This window comes from Trachymyrmex septentrionalis, unplaced genomic scaffold (assembly GCF_001594115.1).
Source record: "Trachymyrmex septentrionalis isolate Tsep2-gDNA-1 unplaced genomic scaffold, Tsep1.0 scaffold20, whole genome shotgun sequence".
Lineage (NCBI taxonomy): Eukaryota > Metazoa > Arthropoda > Insecta > Hymenoptera > Formicidae > Trachymyrmex > Trachymyrmex septentrionalis.
The window spans coordinates 4,270,740-4,289,326 of record NW_017305180.1 but is presented as its reverse complement, the minus strand read 5'-3'; the positions used below and the strand labels follow the sequence as shown (position 1 = coordinate 4,289,326).

The window sequence follows — 18,587 nt, the reverse complement described above, 5'->3', positions numbered from 1 at the left end:
ATATATATTATATATATATATATATATATATATATTTAATATTTAATATATTATATATATTTATAATACATTTATAATAATAGTGTAGCAATATGTTAAATATAAAATTTCCGTACAATACAACGGACGACGACGCTTTAAACAAAGCTTCAAAGCAAGCTTCAAAGCAAGATAGTCGTATACGAACGACTGAATTTTAATGAAGCACGTACATATGTATATGTATATGTATATGATCGAATAATGTTCTGTACACAACACACATGCTGTAAGCCGCGCTGATTGCATTTCAAATAATGTAAGAGAAAATGAGATCGCTTTTTCTAATAGACTTGAGAATTCTGCAAAGCACGTTTTACACCCTGAAAAGTTTTATGAAAGATACGTATGTTGGAATAACGCACTTGATAGAGTATTGTCATATATATTTCTAAAAATCTACTGTTTATAGTATATTACGATAATTAATCGAGAGACAGAATCAAAGCTCGCGAAAGTTTCTCGGCGCGAAAAGTCAGAAGATCGCGATTCCGCGATATTTCCCAGTGTTTTCCACTGTCGTGCCATCAGGGTTAGATGACAGAGCAAGAATAGAAAAGAACATAGGACATAGCAAGAGCAACAAGAGAGAGAGAGAGAGAGAGAGAGAGAGAGAGAGAGAGAGAGAGGGGGGGGGGGAAGAACAGAGGGAGAAAAAGAGCTAAAAAGAGGGAAAAAGAGATCGCGAGAGAAAAGGGTGACGATAGAGGGAGAAAATGCAGAGCGAGAGAGGAAAAGAGAGTTAAGCCTGCAGGCTGCAGACAGAGGTACCAGAACAGCGGCGGGCAGCAGCGGCGAGCAGCCAGCAGCAGTGCGGCGCAAAGCGAAAGCAGGAGGGAGACAGGCATCTCGCCCTTCTTTTGTCCCTGGGCTTCGGCCCGATATTGAAATGGAGTCGTTTGAGTGTGAATAATTTGCTTTGCCCGGGCCCACCCCTCCGCCGCCGCCGTCGTGCCATCCCTCTCCTTTGCCGCTCTCGGCCCGGCGCGACTACCACCGTGATCGGCCCCCCTCGTGTACCCTCAACTCCCCTCGTGGTCCCCCGTCAACCCCGCTACAGGCCGCGTTATTTCACGTCGCACCAGAGAGAGTTGTTCGCATTTCGCGATTTCCGTGACCACGAATCGAGCTCCATCGTCTTCTACTACTGAAATTCTGCGAGGGGCACAGATACTATTTTTGGAGGAACGTATCCTAAAAGACCTTATTTGCACGGAAAGATTTAAAAGCAATAACCCTTATTAAATCTGCTCGAAATCACGTCGCACACTTTAAAAATTTCCAGGAGCCACTCTACAAATTAAATAGATTTAGTCATAGATTTATCTTTATGATACTTGATATTATATTATCTTATATTTTATAACGTAATTGGAGAATCGATTTACAAAGCATAAAGTTGAGCGAGATTAATAAAAAAAATTCTTTCGAAGAGGATAATCTCTCTTCAAGTGCTCCCTAAAAAATTTACTGATTTAGGAACCAATTTGTAATTTTGCTCGAGTCTAGGAGATTATATCCTTCTCGAACAAAAAGACATGGTACTAGCGAAACCATAAAGATGACATCTATGCAAGCTTTATGTATAAAATTATAATACATGTGTGTAGTTGAATAAATTACTTTATAGTTGCGATAATTATAAAATAATAGTTTTTATTCAACTATGTGTATGTACCTTTGAATTTTATACATAAAACTTGTACAATTATCATCTTTATTAGGTCTAGTTTATCCAACCGTCCAATTCCTATTTATTTTAGAGTGAAGTGAAATTTCTTAGATGTTAATAAAAGTTTAGTTTCGATGTACTTCAATCCTCTTTTCTCAGCAGAGCAGAGCGAAATGTTGCGAGTGTTACCAATATGTCACCAACTGACAGAAACAAGAAAAGTAAATACGAGTATGTACGAGTATATATAAGAATATTCAGATATTTTACTTTTATTTCGTTCTTATTACAAGTAAGATCAATCCAGTATAAACATTTCCTAAATCCAATTCACTTCGGAGCGAATCAGGATTAGAACTATAAATTAAGTCATAGTTGCTAGTATATATTATATTTAACAATATTGAACAAGGAATTTCTTCAGACGTAAACGTGATTGCGCAAGTATGGAATAAGAGCCATGGCACACAAAAAAACTTAACCAGTGAAACGTAAGCGAATTGACCAATCACAGAAGAGACCATAATGTAAGCAGTAGCTAATCCAACATGTTAATTTCCTTACTACTTACATTTTATCGTTTTAGTTTTTTTTTGTTCCATGGATCTAAAGCTTTTAACTGGTAATCTAAATTTTAAGTGCTACTATATTTTTCTTTAAGTTCATAAAATTATAAAGCCGATGGTTGTCTGGGATCGCATCGAATCTTCAGAATGTGCTACCAGACGCTAGTTTATTGGATTTGGTTCGTCCAAAAATCGACATAGTCCCGATTAGAAGTCTCCTTTCGCATAAACGACGTGACACCGATCATACGAGAGCTCGTCTTATGCACGCACGCATTGAGATGAGAGACGAGAGGTACCAATTCATTATAAATTCCAAACTATTGTCGCGATCGATCGAACGGACGACCGTGCGACCCTGATCGTTCCAATCGTCCCGAGCGTGAACGCATAGGAACAATCCACGTTCCTTATTTCTCGGATGCTGGTCAGATTCGGTACGCCAGTGAATTGATTAGCACGAATCATCGTCACGCGTCGCGTCGCTGCGACTCGTCGGCGAAATCCGTGCGTGTAGAATGGTCGACACGTACGACACGCATGCCGTGCATGATGAGCCGGAGTTAAAATTACGACGACGTAATCATCGCATAACACGGCCTTGCTCCGTGAAATGTGTTAAGCACTCGATCATCGGTCACGGGCGGATGAGAACATCGATGATGGATTAGATAAGTCGAAGACTTTTATCAGACTTTTCTTAAAATTTAAAAAATTCTATACAAAAACATTTTGGCAATGAACGTATTCCAACTTACGCCCATTTTATAAATTCTAATGAGTGTATTTAAATGAAAATGTCTCGAGACACTCTAATAATAACTTGACATAAATAATAAAAAAAAAATCGTATTCTTTAATTGATGTCGATGAGGTTACTTTTAATGAAAGCTTAACTTTGTTCCGTTTTAAAAAGTAACTTACGCTTCTCTTAAATGCATATTTATATAATTTAATTTCGTAATAATTTACAATCTAAAGAACCTAAGGTAGAGAAGAAGAAGAGTTCGGTAAACATTATAAAAATATACTTTGAACGAACGAGTTTGCGCATTCACCGTTTCGCGGCAAAAGTGATGAATTTCTGGTGTAGCGAATGCAAACGCGCGTTCAATCCATTTTAAATTTAATCGTCGATAGGACAGAAGCGCAATTTCTTTCGCTTCGTGCGCCCGGAACAAACACAACGTGCGAAAATGGGCAAAAGGTGGAGTTTGAAGTTGAGGAAGACGAAAAAGTCGGTCGTACACCGAGTGTTAAAGAGAGTGCCGCTTTTGTTGAAAAGGCGTCCGCACGCCGACAAAGCCGAAGGTGAACGCGCGCGAGCGGCCGGATGATGAGCCAACAATGATCGAGGATTCATCAGCTTCTTTTAGGAGGCCAATGTCACCCGCCGATCGGTGAACGCGTCACTACCCTGGCTATAGGGTATAATTCTCCTTAGACATGCAGAACGCATACGAGACATCGTGTATATAATCCACCGGCGGCGGACGGCGAATTCAGTCAGCTCGTCAACATAACCGGCTAACAGTCATTGTACAACGATGAAGGTAGTCATACATTTATTATTTAATTTTTTATCCAACTCTTAGAACAGTTTCTGATAACGTGATAAGATTCCTCGATCGATCTTTTGACAAATAATATACCCAAGTTAACTTAATTATAATAATATTCGATTAATTAATCTTCAAAAATAGGTTTTCGTCAGCATCGTCCTCTTAGCTACCGTGGTCCTCGCTGAGCCTCCGAGGTACCGTCAGCAACAGAGACAGTATTACTTCGCTCAGCAACGGGAAGAAACCGCTCCTTATCCCGCGTCTGGCTGGAGACCAGCGGGAGCCGCTTTTGATCTTCCTCAAAGACAACTTCAGCAAAATGAAGCATCTAACGCGCCTCAGCAACAGTATGGAGCACCAAATGCACCTCAGCAACAGTATGGAGCACCAAGCGCGCCTCAGCAACAGTATGGAGCACCAAATGCGCCTCAGCAACAGTATGGAGCACCAAGCGCGCCTCAGCAACAGTATGGAGCACCAAGCGCGCCTCAGCAACAGTATGGAACACTAAACGTACCTCAACAACAATACGGAGCACCAAGCACGCCTCAGCAACAATACGCAGCACCAAGCGCGCCTCAGCAACAATACGCAGCACCAAGCGCGCCTCAGCAACAATATGGAGCACCAAACGCACCTCGTCAACAATACGGAGCACCATTAAGTCCTCAACAAGAACACGGAGAATCAGAAGAATCGGCCACAACTGAGACTCCTAACACCACCGAAGAGGAAGAAGTATCTACTGTTCAAGGCATCACCGAATCTGAGGTAAGTAAAATATGAGTCTTCTTTTTTTTTTTTTTTTGGAATTATTATATATTGAAATGTTTGATGTGAAAAAAATCAAGGTAATGAAAAGTAAGTTGTAGTTAAATTTTTATTATAAAGAACTTCAAATATCCATGAAATTAATATATATTGCAAATTTGATAAATATAAAATACAAGATTTTACTAATTGGAAATTAGCTTACACACTAAATATGAAGCAAATGGGATTTATGAAGAAAATTTTTATATTTTCCTATTTATAAGGATAAATTAATTAATCGCAATCTTAACATCAACTTAACTCAAAATTTATTAAAGAACTTGTAATCAAGAACTGAAAATTTCAACTTCAATTTCATTCAATTTTGGAATAAATTTTATCTAATGTGCACATTTTTCAACTTTACATAACACTACGTAACATAGATTTATCATTTTGCTCGGGAGAGAAAACGCGCTGGACCATTGAGTTGGCATGTGAACCTACACAAGAGTGAAGTTTTGCGGAATTTAAATCGCACACTCTGTGTGTGTATGCGTGTGTGTGCGCGCGTGTGTGAGTGTGTGTGAGTGTGTGCGTGTGTGAGACTCCTCCTTTTCAATCTTCGGCGCTTGCTTGTTCTCATCGTTTCTCCCGCTCAACATTAGTATTCGAGACGTCGTTTACTTTCGATCGCGTGCACGTGTATGTCCGTACCAAATTCGAAGACTTGGCGTGACACAACCCATAATGCATTCACTCGTGATTCGAGGTCGTCTGAGAGCCTACGTCTTGTTTGCAGGATGTCGGAAAAAAAACAGAGAAATTTCCTCTTGCCGAAAAATGTTTTACTGAGGAACGAAAAATTATTCGTTTTACGTAACCTACAGTTTCTATAGATTTATTCAGTAAATAATCTTCCTGTAAAATTCGTGTCGGATAATACGGTAACATACGATAATTTCTTAAATGTACGTAATTGATATTACAAGAAGCTTTTAGAAAATTTCACCAAGAAAATATCTTATTACAACTAAAAGAATACTCAATTTTTATGTTGCAAATTCATCTCGTAACAAGACAGTGTTTTAACAGTATTTTCGGTAATATAAATATCTATCATTTTGCTTCCTCTTTCAGTATACAAGTCACCAGTGGCAGCAATTGATGCCAAAATAAATTCCAACGTTATTATTTCAGTCCGAACCCGTGAATTCAGTAAACGAGCTCGAAGACGAGGATGTTGATGAGAAGCAGCCTCAGCAATCAGGAGAGTACTATGTGGCACTACCCGACGGTCGTCTTCAACGCGTGCGGTACATCAGCCGTCAGAATGTCGAGGCCATGAAGTACTTCGCCAAGATTCGCGCCGAGAACGTGGAGCCTCTTCGTGGTCCGATTTACGCGTACGCACCTTTGCAGAAGTTGCAGATCGTGCCGGCTAGTTTGGAACTGTCCGTTGCCCCGGTCGCTCCAGTCGCCGCAGCCGCATCCACAGATGTCAAGCCACAGAAACTTGAGATTGAGCCCGTGGCCACGCAAGTGCAATACCAGTACGACAACCCCTCGCGAGTGGTGCCTCTGGCCAATCCTTTGAGTACCACCTACACCGCCTACACAGCGAACTATCAGACACCGGCCACGGATTCTAGATTCTTCCTTACCTTCCAGTGAAATCAAACACAACCCGATACCACGATGTGACGATCTTCCTTGTAAATTGCATTGTACATGTTGCATAGATTAGTGCGTACTGACAATTAGGCTAAGCTGTTGACGCAATAAAATTGATGATAACGACATTTTTTACCATGTTTGAAAAACTCCTGAAGAAAGCACGAAGGTATCAGAAATAATCATTGAGTGACATTGAATGATCGATAATTAATAATTTCACAAGAATTCTTGTACGTGCGAGAACTTGTTTTAACACGGACGATTTTTTCACAGCGAAATTACAATTGGATAAATTTCTTTAGTATGTAATTGTGGACGTATTAGCGAGAGAGGGGGAGAGAGGGGGAAAGAGGGGAGAGAGAGAGAGAGAGAGAAACAGAGAGAGATCCATCGGCATGTAGACGGGTTAGGCATGTTGCCTAACCGCAAAATTCCAGAAATTTAATATCTCGCTTGGCGCAACCGGTAACAGGGTTGGGCGTTTCATAAGTTCACTCCGACGCAACCAATCCCTCAGAATTCTCCCAAAATTCTACAACCAACGTTCCAACCCACACGGACCTCCTCTTTCCCCGACACTCTCTAACTCTTCCTGTTCTTCTCTCTTTACTATGACAACCGGCGGGCGTCTTGAATGTTCTTTGCCAGTGGCCCACAATTTTGAGGGAATACGAAAATCTCCGTGAAATATTCACGCGTTTTGGATTTACGACTTCGTTTAGGAGATATATGTAATTCTACGGTCTTGCACGTAGAGAACGATTTCGCTGAAAAATTTAAAAACTTTAATGGTGTAAGAAAATTATTGTCAGATGTTGTCTAGTTAAATTTTTCAGCAAAATCCTTCTCTCTTCACGTGCGAATTTGCGAAAAATTCCTTTTCCTTTGTGCAACTACGACAAAATCACGTGAAATATTTTATATCGATTTACGCGTTGAATTAAAAATGTATAAGATGAGTATAATAAGAGAAAAATTATGATTTCTTAGTGGTGTAAAGTGTAAATCATGTAAAAGGCTGTATAAAGTAATTGGCGAGGCATCTTGGAAACAATGAAAATCGCAACTTCAACTTACGCCAGCTGTGCTACGAGTTACTCCACATCGAACGTAATTATGCGAACCAGGTTGGCGGGAACTTTTAATTAAGGTCCACCGGCAACACAAACCACCCTTAAGAATTTAGTTGAACTACCGTCCGACGGCGAACAAAGGGATACCCTCCAGCGTAGCTGGTGGAATAAATAGCCCGAAGAAGCATGAACGTCCTCGTCGAAAGGCCGAGACTTCGATAGACGTTAATCGGCTGATTAATTAATCCGGTCAAGCGGTCAAGCCCAATTAAATCTCACCGAGCCGATCGGCTCGAGAACATCATGACGATCGAGGCAATAATCTCTACATAAACGAGTTTCTTCGTAGAGAAACTTGGTTCGCGAGATGCGTCTAATCCCTTTGCGCGCTCCTTTGGCCTTCTCCATCATCGTTCCCTGCCGGAAGCGCGAGGGAATCGGTTTGGAAAACAAAGTTTCTCCCGGTTTTTCATTCGCTGCTCCCCGCACCATCGCCATCCCTCGTTTTCTCGCTCCTCTGCACCCCGCCGAGCACGGAAGCGTCCCCGAGAGCCAAACAGCCGGTGCACCCTCCTTCCCACGGGATATTAATTTTTCGGGAAGTTGCGCCGTGCCGTTCCTTTTTTCCTCCGTCTCTCTTCCTTTCTCGCTATTTTTTCCCGAAATGCTCCGTTTTTCCGTGATGACTTGGATTTCGCATGATTACTCTACAAATCTTTATCCTAATTTTTAATTCTTAACAAACGAGATTATCTTCTAATTATTTAGACCCTAAAGCATTTCAATTCTCTTTTCATAATGTATTTGGAAGACAATTTTCTCCTAACTGGTATGAAGAACATTCTTCAATAAAAAGTTGAAAAATCGATAGTTTTTAATTTATAAATTGATCTATCTATCAAAAGCTTGTGAAATGTTCTGTTAAAATTTATGTTTAAGTCATTAAATTGTTTTCACTATATTCAATCTCACCCGCAAGGAAAATCCTAAATAAATCCTTCAACTTGCACGCGATATCGAAATGAAAAATTTATCTCCTGAATTTTTTCACCACTCAATTGCATTGTATAAACAGATAAGCTTCTTGTACCAATTGGATATTTCGTGAGTTCTGTTGATAGTCACATAATTTGTTCCACTCGCTTTAGCAACGTTGATAGAGAAGAGATTATCTTACACAATTTAGCGAGAACATACATATCAAAATATCGATCGGCAGTTGTGCAATCCTCTTTAATTTCGTCCAAAACGCTATCATTTTGTCCGAAACAATCATTTCGAATAATAAGATAAATTGATTTTTTCGTGAAGCACAACACTTGAAACAAGAAAATAATAAATAAAACAAACAAATTACTCAGTTTATAAAACTGGATATAAATTCATAATAAAATATCATATTATCAAACACTGAGATCTAACTTAGATCGAAAGGCATTTCCCTATTTAATTATATTTATATATCGATCTAGTGTCACCTATTGTTGTCCAAAAAAATTATCAGACATATACAATATATTATTATTATAGTATTTTTTTGACAGACACCTCTTTCTATCTTACACCGACAACCTGTTCGCGGTGTAATAGTTCTCAGAAAAGAAGTCATTCACCGTGAATGATCTCGACTGATCCGAGCGAGGAACAAAGATTCTAGCAGTCATGAGAGACGATAATAATTTCGGAGCACCTGAAGAGAATGCGACGGAAAAGACAGAGGTGCGCGGGGTTAAAAAATGAAAAAGGAACGAGAACAAAGAGAGGGAGGGATGGCGACGGAGAGTAGAGTAGAGTAAACGCTAAGAAAAGACGCTGGGGGTCACACAGGCCCCCATGGTGGTACACGTCGATCCGTGCGTCTATGAGGGTAACTTTCTCGCGGTTCTTGTGCGGTTATACGAGAGAAGGCGGTGGCGACTCGTGCGTGCTTTCGCGTGTATAGACACACACCGCGGGCCGTCCGTTTATTCAATCGGTTTGCACGATGCTGGCTTAAGAAAATAGCGGGAAGCCCCCGCAGTGCCCTGGGAACGTGGCCAAGCTGATGTCTTCCTCGAGCTCGAATTCTCAGGATTCGCGAGGGAAGGAACATGGACGTTTCGTGCATGGCCAGTTCAAAGAAGTCTAACGATAGAATATTCGCTGTAATTTTGCACAGCGATGTAAAGCTATGTCCTTATCGAAGCGAACAACGAGAAACTTTTTGTTATTATTATTGTACGTTTCTGAAAAAATTACCGACTGTTGCTGAAAGTTTCTCGATGTTCCTTAATGTTTTTGTTGTTAGCGGCAAAAGTTGCTGTCATATATTTCTAATCAAATTTAAGTGGCAAATGTCAAAGGAAAATGATAAATACGTCAATAAATCGTAATAGAAAAAAATAGAAGTTTCATCAATATAGACATTCAATTATCTAGTATAGTTGCCAGAGACATAACAATCACTAATAAAAAAATATACTTATTTAATAATAATATAAAAGTAAAGCAGGATAACAATTTAATTTTCAAGTGAATTGAAGAAATATGAGTGTTTGGACTTCCATAAAAAAAAATAAATGCAGGAATGCAAAAAAAGATGCTAAGAGAGAAATTTTGAAGGCTATTGGAGCAGATATAACAAAAATTAAACGGAAAATAAAAAATTTGATTTGCCAAATTCTACAGGGAACGAAAAAAATGCATTCACTAAAAAAATCAAACTAATCGTACCTACATTTTTCGTTTTTTCTATTTATTACTATTAAGAATCAGATACGCTGCATAAGATTATCTTTCTGTCGTTATTGCTTGCTTTTTTAAATATTGGACACTTTGATATTAGATATTTTAAGTCTTGTATTGTACGATGGACAAATTGACTTGCAGCAGTTATATTTTATTGCTGTATATTCTTCATGGACTGCGTTCCGTTATTCACTGCAAGTACTAAAAACCTATAATTCACGCATACTGCAGATTTTCAGTACTTGAATAACGAAACGCAGCCATAGTATTCCGTTTACAAGCTTTCGTTGGTTTTTGTTTTTCGAGCCTCTTGTCTTTTTTTCTCGAGGTCTCTTCGCGCGACTCCACGCAAGGCGAAGGGTCGCAAAGACAACAATAAAAAAAATGGAAGAGTAACGGAAGGGAGGAGCAGGGAAAATACGCGGCCGATGTGTGCGTTCTATACACGCTACCATTGACGGTGATTGAAGATCCCCCGTCGACAAGCACGTCGAACTCTTTTCGGCTCTTTCGAAGTCGGCACCTGCTTTCGCTCGATCGCAACGACGACAACGACGATGTCGGCCTTTGTGATCCTTATTCCTTGTGTCAGCGTATCCCTCGCAGTTTTCACAAGCTGCATATATCGCTCGTGAATGCACATACGCGAGAGCACATGCGTGTGTGTGCGTGTGCGTTGACTGCGTGTAGTAGCGGCAAATGAACGAATTGCGTCACAGAGTATGTCGATATTGAATTGGGGAAAGGGGGGGGGGGGAGTGGGATACCGAAAACAATGAAGCACGCCATAACGAGAGAGAAGTCGCTCTCTTTGATTAATATCGCTGAATTAATAGAAATTCAAAGAAGGGAGCACGGTGTCCGTGGAACCAACTGGTAATGAATCATGAAAAACCGATCGCGTATATCAGTCGTTCATTGGAATAATAATAAAATAAGTTTATAAAATTAATTGATTTGACTTTAAACTCTAAGTTTATTCTAACATTTTTAGTCATAATTTCATACTTATATTAATTTTATTAATTGTGATTTTAGGATGACATAAAATTATAATATATATTTATATAAATATATAATTTCACTTCATATACGAAGCAGTAAAAAATTGCTATAATATAGTATTAGGATTAAAGAAATTTTAAACAATTTTATAAGAAAAATTAAAAAAAAAAAATAAAGAAAAATTTTTCTTTTCAAAATGAGCAGAGTGTAATCTCTGTTCAGTTCGTATTAGGTCGATCGCGAAATGGAATCATATGAAATTCAGCACGCATAAAGACTATAATTCAAGCGACGAGTAGAGCGCGATAAGTGTGACTTCGCAATGCTCAAGTATTATGTAACACCGCAGGTGATTGATCGACGAGTTACGATCTTACGTAATTCATTGTTCGCGTCGATTATGTATAACCACACGTCGACATATTTTTTTTTATTTTCATAACTTTTGCAATGTCATTTTGTGCGAAATATAATAGACAAATCTAACAGATCTCTTTCACGAGTTCTTCTCATCATTTAAAATAATCATAAATTCTTCTATAATAAAAATTTAATGAAATGGCAATATTAATAATAAGATAAAAGTATTAAATCAAATAAATGTAATACGAAGCCAAACCAATTCAAATTTAATGTAATAAATTAACAAATAATGTAAAAACAATAGAGAATATAAACAGACGTTTCAACCTTCTTTGGATCCATTATCAATATTAAAAATGTTTACTAATTAAAGTTAGAATATAACGGCAAAAAATTAAGAAAAAATACATAAAAGATACATAATTATACAGACTTCAATTAAGATGTAATCCATGAGAGTAATTCGAGGTAAAAGTCTCACACGTAACAATTCATTGTGTCACAATTTTTGAAGAATCGCAGTATAAAATTTGATGACATGATATTAGTAACGCCAATAAAAAGTAGTCAATAATCTTATATGTAGTCAATCGAATAAAATAATGTAAAAATCTGTTAATATACAAGAAATGTATTAAGTAAAATGAAGAAATAAATTAGGTTAATGGAATTAAAAATATAAAATGTAAAAAAGAGAAATGTGTACATATTATAATAAATGTAATAAAATAAAATCTAGTCAATATTTAAAATAGAGATTGTTGTAAGCAATTGCTACTTACTAAGAGTTTCATCATTCAACGTATATTGTTGATACAATTTGTATGTAGAAATTGTCTCATTTATATGTCATTTTATATTTTTATAAAATAATTAAAATTTGCATATTTAAAAAAAATTGTATATAATATTTAATACTATCGCGTGTGCACATATACAAATATGTATTTATTTAGATAAATGTTCGATAAATTGAGTGCATCTTTATATCAAATTTCGGTGTCGCGAGAAACGCGATAAAATTACAAATGAGCCTCTCGATTCCAAGGGACTTGTAACGAATTCTGAAGGCGCGTTTGCCGTAGGTTGAATTCTTTTATATGGGGTGTTTCACTTGAAAAGCGGGGGTGCGGCGGTTTGCCTCAACCCTAGGATCTCTCACTGACGTGTCCGCCCATCTAACCCCGTGGAAACGCGAAATTTAGGCTCGGTGTACCCTTTATATCAAACGCAGATCCTCGTAGCTTCTTAAGCTCGTCTTACGCGATCGACAGAAAGAAAAATAATTTGCGATAGAATTTACAATGAAATCATCTATCCAGTTTTATTTAACTTACAATTTAAAAAAATATGAATAAGATCAGCATTATATGTCAAATTAGGAACTATTTTATATTTGAAAACAGATAGAAACAGGTTTATAATAATTTACTGAAATGATATTTTTGCATGAAAGAGTATTATCTGATTTATAACCCGTTACTTTTAGAATTAACGATATATGTAATTCTATTGCAAGTGTTCCATTGTAAGATTTTGCTCGTGTAAAAGAAGCTTTATACGCGGTACACATATCTTGGCACATTATTCATACACTCGTCACGTATGGAGAGTTCAGCCCTTCTCCCTGCTTCTCTCATCTTTCGTAGACAAAGCGGGGTGAGCGTGTACTCGTTCGTGTGAACGTTGCCTAAAAGATCGTCGGTCGACGTGTCGCACCGGATGATAGTTTTCCGTGTGTATATCGATTGGCATTACGAGGCAGATCAGTCAACCCTACCCGTGTGTCTCGTCGAGGGGTCGAAGGAAGTAGTGTGCGAGAAAAGAGATCTCCGCCTTGATGCGCCTCCTTTCTCCTCTTTCTCCTCTTCCTCCTCCTCCTCCTCCTCCTCCTTCTCCTTCTCTCTCTCTCTCTCTCTCTCTCTCTCTCTCTCTCTCTCTCTTCGCGATTGCTGAGACACTTTGTCACCCTCTTAGGCGTCACCCCCGATCCCTTCCCTGATCGGACCGGATGCTGAGGCCTACGAAGTCGTAGTAACACGTGGGGGAGAAAAACGCGTCCGTAATTAGCGTCTCTTTATTCAGTCTCTTACGACTCATTGAAAATCTATAATAAAAAGAGGTGCGCGGCCTCAACGTATAAACGCGATATTAAGGCTAATATCGATAGCTCGGATACTATCACCCTTATAGTTCTTATTCCACTTTGTCACCCTCTCACGCATTACCACCCTCCATGACGACGACGGCAAGTTGACGGATGCTGGCAAGGTTGAGCGGAGTCAAAGAAGGAAGGAAGAGAGGAAATGAGAGGGAACTTAACCCGCGCGCGCGTTAACCCTCCATTAACCCTCCGTTAAAGAATACATTGGTGAACGATGAAGTATAAGGAACGAAATATAAACGAAAAACAAAAATGAGAATTCAATCCCTGTCGGATACAAATCGTAATATTTAAAACTTCCAAGGAGACATAAGATAAAAATAAATTTTAGTTCATTTTTTCGATTTTTTGCAACCATAAGCAGAGTTTTGTTCTACGTTCTTCTTAAAAAAAGTGTTTACCTATATTTATTTGTAAAATATAATAAAAAAAAATTAATTATAATTTTTTATTTAGTACACTAAGAAAATATTAAATTTGAATAAATCATTTATTTGAATAATGTCAAGTAAATGTTTATTTATTATAAGTAGATGTTTAGTTGGCCATTATTCAAATAAATATTTATTCAATTTTAGGATATTTTTTTTCAGAATACATGTTATCACACATATTAATTTTTTTTTAAATATTTCTCGTTCTAATTATTCAAGTACTTTTTTATATGTATCTTAACTGCTAAGGCAATTGCGAAAAACAAAGGGTTGATGCTGCGCAAATTTTAACGCAGAATTCGAAGCTGCAGTGGCTTTTATCGAAGTGGAAGCGTTGAATTCGCGACGCCAGCCGTTTCAACGCACGTTCACCACGCGTTCGAAGGAATTTCATCTCCAGATTCCGTTACATGTTTTGCGAACTGGTTCGATCGCGAAAGAATTTCTCCTCGATCGCGGTTTCCGTGTGCGGTTGAAAGTCCGTAATGGCGAGACCGCGAACGGTCCGAGCGGAATGATTTGCGCGCAACATACGCAGGAATTACAAAACCGAAAGGGAAAGACACCCTCTTCCCCGCCCTCAATTGCCCTTTTCCTCGCTTTCTCTATCTCTCCCTTGATACGTGTGGTTAGTATACGATATACAGGGTGTGCACTAATAGTCACAGCTTGACGAAGTAATTTTATTAAGGGATCAGAGGTTCAAAATTTTTTAAAGACAGAGATTCCGATTATCAATGATTTCTTAGAAATCACTAATTTAAGAAATAAAACTTTGTGCGAATGAAATATTTTCCGATTAATATTAATTGTAAATGAGTTTGGATTTAAAGAAATCTAAACAGTAAATTTATTTAATATAGAAATAAAAAAACCGTTTCAAATTTTATTTCAAACTTCGAAAATTATGAAAGAAAATGATACAAATAAATGATTAAATATAGAATAGGAGGAAATATTTTCAATCTTCAGCAAAAAGAGATACATTTATTGTTTATTGAACGTATATTACTGAACACTCTGTATATGACTTAACTAGTAATTTTGCTTGGCAGAATCCCCGTAACGTCCGGGGGGGGGAAAAACATTTTCCCCGTGTAAGCTAGAAATTCGCGATGAAAAGTTAATCCTCTCGTTGCAAGGGATGTGCGCACAGAAAAAAATAGCATTCACACGCGCGACGAGTTTATTTCCCTTTTTTTCTCCTAAAATCGCGTTCTGCCGCAAAATTTCGCGCGATTTCGGCCCGACACGAGTCGACAGCCTACATTTCCCGTATCGTCACGAGTGCGGTGAAGTTGATATCGCGTTGGCGATTTTGCACAGTGAAATATCGGGCACAAAGAGGATTATGAGGATTCGATCCCCGGGGATTACCTCCGAATACTATCTCGAACGCGATAGAAGAGAGAGGATCGGCGTATTGTTTTCGATACGCAAATCTCAACAGGAATTTGCACAACCAGCACGAAAGAGAACGAGAGATAGAGGGGGTGAAAAGGAGCGTGAGAGGGGGAGGGGAGAGAGAGAGAGAGAGAGAGAGAGAGAGAGAGAGAGAGAGAGAAAGGAACAGAGATAGCGAACCGCTGTACATTATTAATCGACACACCTTTAGTCAGCGGAATCTAAACGTCACACCGCGTTAATTTATGGTTCATTCCGTCGTTTAAGCAAATTCATTCCTGGCAGCTTACCGTGTATTACACAATACTGTATAAATAAAGATTAGCGTAAATTAAGATCGTGAACGAACGAAAAACATCGATCGGAAAATGTAATTAATTAATTATATCCGGTCGAAAAATCGTTCGTGAAATTTACATACTTTGTTCTCGAGTGTAAGTTGCAATTTAAATTTCTTTTTTTAAAAAGTCATATTATTTACGTTACATATACCGAACGTAAACCTGATTTTAAAAATATTAAGAATTATAAATAAGAAATTCAGGGACAGAAAATTGCAGCACTAATATAAATTATTAATGCTATCAATTTTAAATACTTCTAAAGAACAAATCGTGCGTACGTAAAGTTTCTTGGATGTGTATTTACTTATCGTCAATTGATATATTTCGTTTATGTTCAATCTATTTTCAACTATCTTGTTACAGATTACCAATCACGTAAATAACTAATAATTAATTTGAAACGATGATTAGGTTTTGTTCGATATTCACGTTCCGTAAGTATATATGAATGTACTAACATTGATTGTGTGTAATGAATATTGTAGAAACTCCATGTCTCTCATCAGAGTTTCATTAAATTATTAATTGAATCGTACATATAATGTTATTTTCACATCAGATCCTTCATGTTCAAATATTGTAAGATGTCTTGGTTGTTCGATGGTGAAATGTTCTTATAATCAATCAGGTACTGAGTGTACTGACTACTGAATATTGGGATGACGTGTGTGGCTTAGGGTCATAGCACATAAAAAAAACTTTAAGCAGTAATGCCTATTGCACATTAGACGCGATGAGCGATATCCAATAAGGACTCTGCTTTGCATCGTCACGTGAGAAAAACAGAGCTTTCATTGGATATCGTTTGTCGCTCATGTGCAATATAAGATGTAAGCAGTAAAGAATTTAATTCGGTTCTAGCGAGTTTACGCCAACATAGGTTGAATTAATGACGTCATGTGCTCTACTATTGGTTGACGTTTTGCTCGACCAAGTAGTAGAGCGTACAACGTCATTAATTCAATCTAGATCTGCGCAAATCCGTTTAAAAACGCTATAACAGGTTGAATTTGCTACTGTTGACGTTACGTTCTCAACTGAGATTGATCGCATTTGATTACTGCTTACGTCTTGGTGCTTAAATTTTTATGTGTGCTATGGTCCTTACACACGTTGCATGGTCGATTCGTAATTGACAAGTTCGATCACAACTCTTGTTCCACATAAGTATGTATATCTCGTTACTTGGTTGGTACTATTCCATGATTAAGGAACGTGTATTTCAATTTAATGGATTGAGACCACAAGTTCTGCAAACTTTGCCTGCAATTATTATTCCACATCTCATTTACCAATTATTTGTTAAATTATAATAACTATCTTATATCGCGGACTGTTTGATCGTAATGATATTATAAAATTCATTTTTAACAAGACAAATTCATTTTTAACAAGTTAACGAAAAGATTACATTTCCCTATAAGTTAAAGTTAAAGAAAATTTTTGAGAATTATATTTGTGGAATGTATTTCACAAATTTTATAAATTTAATAAAACATAAATAAATAAAGAAACAAAGCAAGGGAACCTGAGGGAAAAAGAATAATAAATTTGTAAAAAAATCTGTAGAGAGAAGGAGAGATAGCCAGAACACGCCGTTGTACAATAGTATAGTGCGTAACGGCTGACTATCTCAGTTGCTATCGTGCGTTGCGTGTAACTCGCTCGCAGGGAAATAAAGCGGAAGACAAAAGGGGAGAGCGCGGCGCGTTGCAACGTGCATAGTGTAACGTGGCCGATAGATACGTGGATAGGTAGGTAGGTAGGTAACCCGAGACTCGATGAGAGGTCAGCCTTCGTAGATTGACGGACGCGATAAATCGAGCCGCGGTGACACCGGGGCTCGAGTGACGCGTAGCGAGACGAAGCGATGCGAACACGACGCGACAACCCACTGACCTGCGAATCCAATGCATAGAGTTTCTCTCTCTCTCTCTCTGTCTCTTTCACCCTCCCTCTCCCCCTCTTTCCACCATTGCTGCAACAACGTGCACATATACACAGACATGTCATCGTGAGGGGGGGGGGAGAGAGAGAGAGAGAGAGAGAGAGAGAGAGAGAGAGGGAGAGGGAGGGAGGGAGGAAGGGGGAGGGAACCTAGTAAATATTCCTGTTTATACGTCACCCACGTAATGCCCTGGCGTACGTCGGATGCAAGGGTGTGGTATCGAGCACTGGAATCCTGAAATAGAACGGAGCAACGTGTGCATCTGTGACGCCTCGCGCAATATATCCGGGTTGGAGCATTGCTGCGCAACGTCGGGAAATCTTGGTCTATCGAATTTCAAACTCGATCGTAAAAATGCGGCGACGACGGCTGGGGATCGGAACTGCGGCTGTTTCGCCGAAGAAACTGGAAAGGAATCCATTCGCGGTCAAGCTACGAGGAAACATTGTTAAATTTGTAATGTCAAATTATACTCAATGAGTTATTTTTAATCATTTCTATGAGGTCATTATTCCTATGAAGTGTACCGTTGATTTGACTAAAACAATGGAGTTGACCAATTTAATTCGAGAAAATATATTAAATTTGACTCAAATTTCGTTTATTATTTACTAAGTGCACGTTAATATAGATGTTTATTTTGAAACTAATCACAGAAATGGAGTAATTTACATTTTGACACATACGGAAATTAAACATAACAAAATGTTATTTAATCGAATGGATTGGGCTACCATTACTTTTCATACTTAACATTGAAGACGAGGCAAAAACACGTGATGCTAAGTACAGCTTCTATGGACGAGGAATCTCTGCTGATGTGTTTTATCTATTCTATATATTTTTTTTCTTGGAG

The 18,587-nt window shown here is 38.2% G+C and overlaps 2 protein-coding genes across 5 annotated transcripts in view; one reads left to right on the top strand and one right to left on the bottom strand.

Annotated features, from left to right (window-relative positions):
- LOC108747692 (paired box protein Pax-6-like) overlaps positions 1-18,587 on the bottom strand; it is a 116,681-nt gene that overhangs the window by 19,469 nt on the left and 78,625 nt on the right. The window lies entirely within an intron of this gene.
- LOC108747695 (involucrin-like) lies at positions 3,746-6,390 on the top strand. The gene is made up of 3 exons (XM_018485340.1): positions 3,746-3,830; positions 3,981-4,610; positions 5,793-6,390. The coding sequence occupies exons 1-3, from the start codon at positions 3,825-3,827 to the stop codon at positions 6,264-6,266; spliced, it is 1,110 nt and encodes a 369-aa protein (XP_018340842.1). The 5' UTR covers positions 3,746-3,824; the 3' UTR covers positions 6,267-6,390.

Excerpts from the sequence above, each read along its gene's own strand:
- LOC108747695 (XM_018485340.1), top strand. Across the intron at positions 4,611-5,792 it reads AAGGCATCACCGAATCTGAG|TCCGAACCCGTGAATTCAGT; the intron begins GTAAGTAAAATA and ends TTATTATTTCAG.